The following is an 8,113-nucleotide window of genomic DNA, read 5'->3' on the forward strand; positions in this document are numbered from 1 at the left end:
GACAGAGCAGAGCAGTCCTAATTGGGTAGCTAGCAGAATTCAGAACATATTAGCAGTCTCTCAGAAACAGCATGGTACTGACAGTTTTGAGAAACATAACTGGCCTCCTAGAATCCCACTTTGCTGCTTTGATTCTCCCCTCCCCATCCATGACATGTGGAAACGCCCAGACCAGGGATCCAACCCGCCCGCAGTGCATTTGCAGCCTGGGCCACAGGTGCAGCAATGCCAGATCCTTAACTTGCTGGGCCGCAAGGGAACGTCCTGCTCTTATTTTTTTAATTAGTAAATTCTCTCCCCATGCCTTCTTTCTCCCTCTATATTTATTGGTATGATTTTCATCGGAGAATCATGTTTCTGTTCCTTCCCCATGAGTGGCCTCCGTGATGGGCCAGGCCAAGAGGTCGTCTTCTTGGCAAATCCGAGTGATTTCCTTTCCTGGGTAGTTCAGTTGAGGTATCCTGGAGAGCATAGCCGTCTGTCTCATTACTTCTCTTCGGAGTAACTGACCCGATAAATGTCACTCAGTCTCATGTGGGCTTTTGGAAATTGCTTTCTTTGATGTGACGTAAGTTTAAATTCCTCTTCTTCATTGTAGTGATTCTGGCCTGAGTCCTTCTGTTCCAATGGCTTCGAATTCAGGTAATTATGTTTCGGGCTGGAACAAGCCTTGATTGTGAAGTTTTCATTCTAGGGAATTAGGGTGACCCAGCAATCCCTTCTGCTTTTGTGGGAGCTGCCAGCTGCTTGGGCAGAGGAGTGGGGATTAAGTGTGGTATCCTGGTTTATGAACGTCAGCAAGATTTTAGAATCTTCATTGTCAAACAGGGCCTTTCCTCAGGTTTGGACTGCAAAGACAGGGAAAGAACGAACTCCAGACAGGTGTTTTCTCTATTTTATCATTGTTCGTGGGCAGTTAGTTTACTGTGGTTCTGTCTGCCACAGATTTTGACATTGTCTCACAGGGGATCAATTAAAGGCTCTGTCTTATGTGAGCAAAGGGGCAGGCTACTTGCCAGAAAAGAAAGATTTTCTTTATAAGTTGGAAACTTAAGGTATTTCTTATCTTTACCTCCTGGGGTATGTCCTATTTTGAGGTTAGTGTACAGAGCAGGATTAAGCCAAACGCTGTCTGATAATCCTTGGTGCCTGGTAATCAGTGGATGGTAGTTTGAGGGGGTGTTAGTTGTAGAGCTCTGGTCCAAGATTGTGCTATTTGCCCGTTTTCATGGTTATCGTTCACCCCTGCCCCAAATAGTAGATTAGCCATGTCCCCCAGTCCGAACATGCCGACCACTCCACTGAGGACAGACTGCCCTTGTCAGAAGTTGACCCACTTGCAGTTTTACCATTTTTTGGAAGCTTGGAACAACAGACCTTGTGATCCCATTCAAAATCTCTCAGATTCAGGATCTAGACAGGGCTCAGAAAAGGCTGCTTTAGGGATTTTTTTTTTTTTTTTTTTACCCTCTTGTTTCAAGTAATTAAAAGAGAGTCTTTTAGGGAATAACCAAAACAGTTAAATCCAAGTTTTGTTTTATATGTTTCTTACATCCACCCCTCCCCTCAGTCTAAATACAAAAATACAAATAACTTAATATTGGCTAATTAAAATGAATGAACAAGGGATGTTTCCATCATGGTTCAATGGAAACGAATCTGACTAGCATCCATGAGGACGCAAGTTCAATCCCTGACCTTGCTCAGTGGGTTGAGGATCCGGCATTGCCGTGAGCTGTGGTGTAGGTCGCAGATGCGGCTCAGATCCTGTGTTGCTGTGGCTGTGGTGTACGCCAGCAGCTACAGCTCCGATTCGGCCCCTAGCCTAGGAACCTCCATGTGCCACAGACAAGGCCCTAAAAGGAAAAATGAGCAAACATGACTGTGCACCTTTGGCATTTGTGTTTTTTGAACCAGTCACCCTCACTCTTTGCACTTCCTGGGCGGGTGTTAGCTTTCCTTGGTCCCTGCATTAAGCTGGGAGATCCCTTGGCTCCCCTTCATACTCTATTTGATCCCAAGGCAACGCAGAGTAGGCAGCCTGGATCCCTGATCTAACCCAGCCTCTGGTCACTTGGGTGAGGCACGGAATGACTGTGGGCTTCCTTCCTGAGGCTTTAGGGTAAGGCACTCATCCCCTCTGTGGATGTGACAGGGAAGCCTCTTCCATAGCAGAGCAGCCTGCAACAGCCTCTCCTCTTTCCCTCCACCACCTAAACTGAATGTAGTAGCTATACGTTCCTTGTTTCAGTGCAGTCCACTCATCCCCAGCTGAGCACTGATTCCAGGTATACATGCTAAACAAAACCAAAAACCTTTTCACATCAGGCTTCTCATCCAGGGCAGTGACCTGGTACTTGGGTTTCTTTCTCAAGTATGTGAGTTCACCTCAGCCTCTCCTTTGCCATATAGTGGCTCATTGTTCCTCTGTGTGGATCATTCAGGTAAACAGGGCTACTTTGGAAGGAGCAGAGATTCCCCCACATAATAAATAAGAAAGGCCTTTTGCTGGCCTAACACTCTGCCTTTGATCTCAAGGGGGATGGTAGTTGGTTAATTACCATGTTTGCCTTGCAGTGCTGGCAGAGCGGCAGGGTTGGGAAATGTCTCTCCTGCCGAGTTGTTCTTTCCACTCCTCATCTGTCAAGGCAGGCAGCGTGCAACCTTAACTGGGTGACAGATGGGCTTTAGATTTTAGAATCCCCTACTAGGTTAGGAAGAATAGTCATATTTGATGCTAAGGTATATGTGATTATATTTGTATTTTATCAAGGCAAAGGGCACATGACTTACCATTTTTATTTTCACATGACAGTGGTGTTCCCGTGTTGCCAGCTAAACTGAGGCCTGAGGTGATGGGTAGAGACTTCTGACAGCTGTCTGTAGTGTCTTGTTCCAAACCGGCCTGGCTGATGAACTTTGTTATACTTTTTACACTTGGGGGATCATCACTCTCATGAAATATATGCCCTTTTCTGTCTGTATCTGTAGGTAGACGAAGTGCACCGCCCTTGAACCTCACTGGCCTCCCTGGCACAGAGAAATTGAATGAAAAGGAGAAGGAGGTAACAAAAAGAGGGGGAACTGGATAGAGGAAAGAGAGTAGGGGCTGGTTGTTCATTGAGTTGTCACTAAAAACACGTTATAGGGGAGTTCCTGCATGGCTGTGCTGGTTAAGGATCCAGCATTGTCACTGAAGCGGCTCGGGCGGCTGTTGTGGCACAGGTTCAATCCCTGGCCCAGGAACTTCCAAAAAAAACTAAAAAAAAAACAAAACAGATCAAACCCGCTTTACTCTGTCCGGGTAGCAGTTATGCGTGTACAGCTTAGTCCACGCTGGAGATCTAGGTGCTAAAGAGCTAACCAACTTCAGCAGATCTCAAGGACTCCTTTCCTTGTCACTTGCTACCATTTCTGTTCTGAAAGAAGAACATAAGCTAATGTAACTCTAAAAGCACTATTGTTGGAGTTCCCGTCGTGGCACAGTGGTTAACGAATCCGACTAGGAACCATGAGGTTGCGGGTTCGGTCCCTGCCCTTGCTCAGTGGGTTAAGGATCCGGCGTTGCCGTGAGCTGTGGTGTAGGTTGCAGACGCGGCTCAGATCCCGCGTTGCTGTGGCTCTGGCGTAGGCCGGTGGCTGCAGCTCCGATTCAACCCCTAGCCTGGGAACCTCCATATGCCGTGGGAGTGGCCCAAGAAATAGCTAAAAAGACAAAAAAAAATAAAAAAATAAAAGCACTATTGTTTATGAAGCATTTACCATGTACCAGATACTGTATGTAAATGAATATAATTTTTTGCAAGCTTAAAATTACTTGTATGTGAAAATAGTTATTTCCTATTAGAGTGGTCGCTTTCAGAAGTTCTACTCTTTTTTTTTTCTCTAAGATTATCTTCTTTTTTTTTTTTGTCTTGTTGTTGTTGTTGCTATTTCTTGGGCCGCTCCCGCGGCATATGGAGGTTCCCAGGCTAGGGGTCGAATCGGAGCTGTAGCCACCGGCCTACGCCAGAGCCACAGCAACTCGGGATCCGAGCCGCGTCTGCAACCTACACCACAGCTCACGGCAACGCCAGATCGTTAACCCACTGAGCAAGGGCAGGGACCGAACCCGCAACCTCATGGTTCCTAGTCGGATTCGTTAACCACTGCGCCACGACGGGAACTCCTCTTCTTTTTTTTTTTTATTTATTTTTGGCTATGCCTGCAGCCATGTAAAAGTTCCCAGACCAGGGATCAAACCTGTGCCACAGCACTGACTGAACCATAACTGTTAGGCCACCAGGGAACTCCATCAGAAGTTCTACTCTTAGAGTTCCTGTTGTGGCGCAGCGGAAACGAATCCAACTAGTATCCATGAGGATGCAGTTTTGATCTCTGGCCTCGCTCAGTGGGTCAGGAATCCAGCATTGCTGTGAGCTGTGGTGTCCAGGTACAGCTTGGATCTGGCGCTGCTGTGGCTGTGGTGTAGGCTGGCAGCTGTAGCTTCGATTGGACCCCTAGCCTGGGAACTTCCATATGCTGCAGGTGTGGCCCTAAAAAGACAAAAAGGAAAAAAGAAGTTCTTATTTCAGCAAAATAGCCATCACTTAAAAGATATTTGAATTGTCTTCATAGTATGTGTATGAGCATAAACAAGAAATTCCTCGTCAGATATAGTCACACATTAATTTTGTTTTCATTTTATGGCTCTACTGCAGCATATGGAAAGCCAGGGATTGAATCCAAGCCACAGCTGTAGCAACATTGGATCCTTTAACCCACCAGGCTGGGCTGGGGATTGAACCCTCACCTCCACAGTGATCCAAGCCACTGCAGTCAGTTTCTTGACCCACTGTGCCACAGCAGGAACTCTAGTCACACCTTAAGTTTTATGAAAATGCCGTGACCTACTTTTCCATTATAATCATTGTCTGTGTCTTCATCTTACTTTTAGCTATTTCTCAAATTTAAATCCAGCCTCAGAAGAGTCATCATCGTTTTCAAAAGAATGTGCCGCAGATCTCTAGTCCATTCCAAAAGAGGAATTGCTCTTTTGTTCCTCTTGTGCTCCTTTTACCGTTCCCAAGATCGGTGTCCTCATCTGCCAGTCTGTGTCATTAAATTCAGGTCACACAGTAAGGATAAGTCATGGAGTCAGAGCTAGTATTAGTCTTATTTTACTCAAAAGGGACAGAAAGGATTAGTCTGGGAGTAGAAGGAAGTGCATGTTACATCTAAGTATTGCTGAGGAAATACTACATTCTGGTTCCAGTGTTGAATGGCCCAGAGTTTCAAGCAGTAAATACCTACAAAATGGTGACCTCAGACTGTTTATTGCTAGATAACGACGGGTGAACTGAAATTGAGCCAGCTTTCTAGATTTTTAACAGTTAAAATGGCCTCTTAGCAAGGTCTCTATATCTCCTCTTACTCTGAAGTAGGAAATGTAATCCCCAAAGCAGGGACTACATTGTATGCTGACACCAAAAAGAATGTGATTCCTACAAGTACCTGCAGCCCTTCCCTGCCTGGCTGTGCTGGGCTCTACCCCAGGCTGCTCCTCAGACACAGGCTTGTCTCCCTGGCAAGCCCAGGTGAGCCAGCCAGCCTGTGCTGAAGCTCTCCCAGCATCATACTCTGCTTTCTTCTGTCTCTTTGGAGAGTATTATCTCCAAAGAAGAGCCAGAATGGAATGCAGTCCAGCCGCCCAGCAGCTCCTATAAATAGTTGGAGGTTGATGTCAGTTTTTAATTTTTATTTTGGCTATACCTGCTGGATTAAATTATGAGAATGACAGATGTTAATGTTTATTAAATTTGCCATGTCTTGCAGCTCTGTCAGATGGTGAGGTTGGTCCCAGGAGCCTATTTAGAATACAAATCTGCTCTATTGAACGAATGTAACAAGCAAGGAGGCTTGAGACTGGCCCAGGCAAGAGCACTCATCAAGATAGACGTGAACAAAACCCGGAAAATCTATGACTTCCTCATCCGAGAAGGCTACATCACTAAAGCCTGAGGCTGCCCAGGTCTGGGATCAGAAATCACAAGTTTGAAATGTGGTGAGCCAAAGGACAGGACGGGCATTGTGGAGTTTCGTTTTTGAGCTGAATTCTCGCCGTAAAAAGAGAAGAACAAAGGCAACCTTAAGTTGTATTAACGTCTATTTTCTTCTCCACCCTGCTTTAAACTACTCCTGTTGTTAGTATCGTACTGCCGAGGTACATGCTAGATAAGCTATTATTAATTGTGTGTGGGCATTCATTCCTAACACCTCTTGTAACGAAAACAGGAACCATCGTACCTCACATCACAGCGCTGGTAGAAATAGAACTAAACCAGTCTTTAGTCCCAGGAATCCAGCTCAGATCCTTGTACTTGCTTGGTCAGTTGGTTTTCTGATTATCTATTTGTCTTCAAACTTTATGGACAGATTTAAAATAAAGAAAAAGGCTCTAGGGCAGGAGAAAGCTCTTTCCATCTGAGGATGTTTTGAAGCCGACAACTTTACGTTTACGAGCAAAGAGGCAGAAGACCTCCCCATGATGGTCGTGTCCCAGATTGCATCTTGAACTTTAATGTCTGGCTTCGTAATTTGCAGTCTGACTGTAATCTGCAGTAGACTTTTGAGGAGGTGGCACCGGATGTGAAATGTCTGTTATTTTTAGAATTAATGGATTAAAATGTTTTGCTACGTAATTTGTGGGTGTGTCAAGTATTCTGGTAACTAAAGCACACCTAGAGTGTTGGAGGCCTGCCTCATCACACTGCACTGTCTGCTAACGTGTGTCCTGGGCTCACCCTGGGCTTCCTGGGAAACCAAACCTATGAGGATGGAGATGTTGCATTTAATCTCTGTGTTGTTTGGATTGAGACCTAAACCCTAATTTCTCAACGGTGAAAAGCTAGCCTACACTAGAAGCTACTTTCAGAACAAAAGTAAAGCCTTGTCCTATATGGAACTCGCTAGACATGAGGATGAGTGACCCCACCACAGCTGAAACTTGGTTCTCAAATCTTTCTGCACAACGAGAAGCCAAACCCAGAGTCAAGGTTATCCCTTCTCTGTTGTCAGAGAAGTTATTTAGAAATACTTTAGAATCCGCACAGATTACCTCCAGTAGCTGACTGACTCTCTAATTCTCTCCACGTTCAATATATCTAATTCAAATATTGTATGCTTTGTTGGAAGTATCTGCTTAGGCTTTTTGACCGATGTAAGAACACGTGTGGTTTGCTAATAGGCTTCATCTAGGCAGTTACAAATGAAAAGGAAACTAAGGATCTGAGTCAATTAGAATAAATGACTTCAGTGTTTAAGAGGGGTGGCTTGTGGAAATAGTCTCTTTTCTTGGCATAGTCCTATCTCTTAGAAAATACATTCTATCACCACCATCACTCCACATTGGCTAAAAAAGGGTTGCCTCTTTTCCTTGAAAGGTAAGTCCTCTTCTAAAATGACACCACTGCATTAGCTGTCAAAATCAGGTGATACCTACTGTAGTCTGAAGAGTCTACATGATCTTTTTTTTTTTTTTAAGAGCATATGGAAATTCCCAGGCTAGAGGTCAAATCAGAGCTGTGGCTGCCACACAGCTCTCTGCAAAGCTGGATCCTTAACCCACTGAGCAAGGCCCGGAATTGAACCCACATCCTCATGGATACTAGTCAGGTTCTTAACCGGTTGAGCCACAATGGGAATTCCAACTTTTTTTGTTTTTGCTTTTTAGGGCCTCACTCACAGCATATGGAGGTTCCCAGGCTAGGGCTTGAATCGGAGCTGCAGCTGCTGGCCTACACCACAGCCACAGCAATGCGGGATCCAAGCTGCGTCTGCGACCTACACCACAGCTCACAGCAATGCCAGATCCCTGACCCACTGAGCAAGGCCAGGGATTGAACCCACAACCTCATGGTTCCTAGTCAGATTTGTTTCCATTGAAACAATGGGAACTCTGGGAATTCCAAGCTCTTAATGAAGGAAGGCTTCCTGGGAGAGGTGAGCTTTTGAAGCAATGAAAGGATGGAAGTTAGAGAAATAAAATGGCAGATGGAAGTGGGAGACTGTTCCAGACGTAGTGGGTGGAGGACGATGTGGAGGCAGCAGTGGGAGTAAGGAAGATGGTGCCAAG

General features: G+C 45.3%; 1 protein-coding gene across 4 annotated transcripts in view; it reads left to right on the forward strand.

Annotated features, from left to right (window-relative positions):
- Window positions 1–6,680, forward strand: part of TADA2A (transcriptional adaptor 2A) — a 50,346-nt gene extending 43,666 nt beyond the window's left edge. For 3 of the 4 annotated variants that reach the window (XM_047757225.1, XM_047757226.1, XM_047757227.1), the window contains 3 exons: window positions 599–642; window positions 2,992–3,065; window positions 5,815–6,680. In XM_047757225.1, coding sequence (XP_047613181.1) covers window positions 599–642; window positions 2,992–3,065; window positions 5,815–6,000 — 304 coding nt within the window. In that variant the 3' untranslated portion in view covers window positions 6,001–6,680. The remainder of the gene's footprint in view (window positions 1–598; window positions 643–2,991; window positions 3,066–5,814) is intronic. The other variant, XM_047757228.1, reaches the window with a different exon arrangement.
- Window positions 6,681–8,113: the final 1,433 nt, after the last annotated feature.

The sequence above is a fragment of the Phacochoerus africanus genome, chromosome 14 (genome assembly GCF_016906955.1).
Source record: "Phacochoerus africanus isolate WHEZ1 chromosome 14, ROS_Pafr_v1, whole genome shotgun sequence".
Taxonomy (NCBI): Eukaryota; Metazoa; Chordata; class Mammalia; order Artiodactyla; family Suidae; genus Phacochoerus; species Phacochoerus africanus.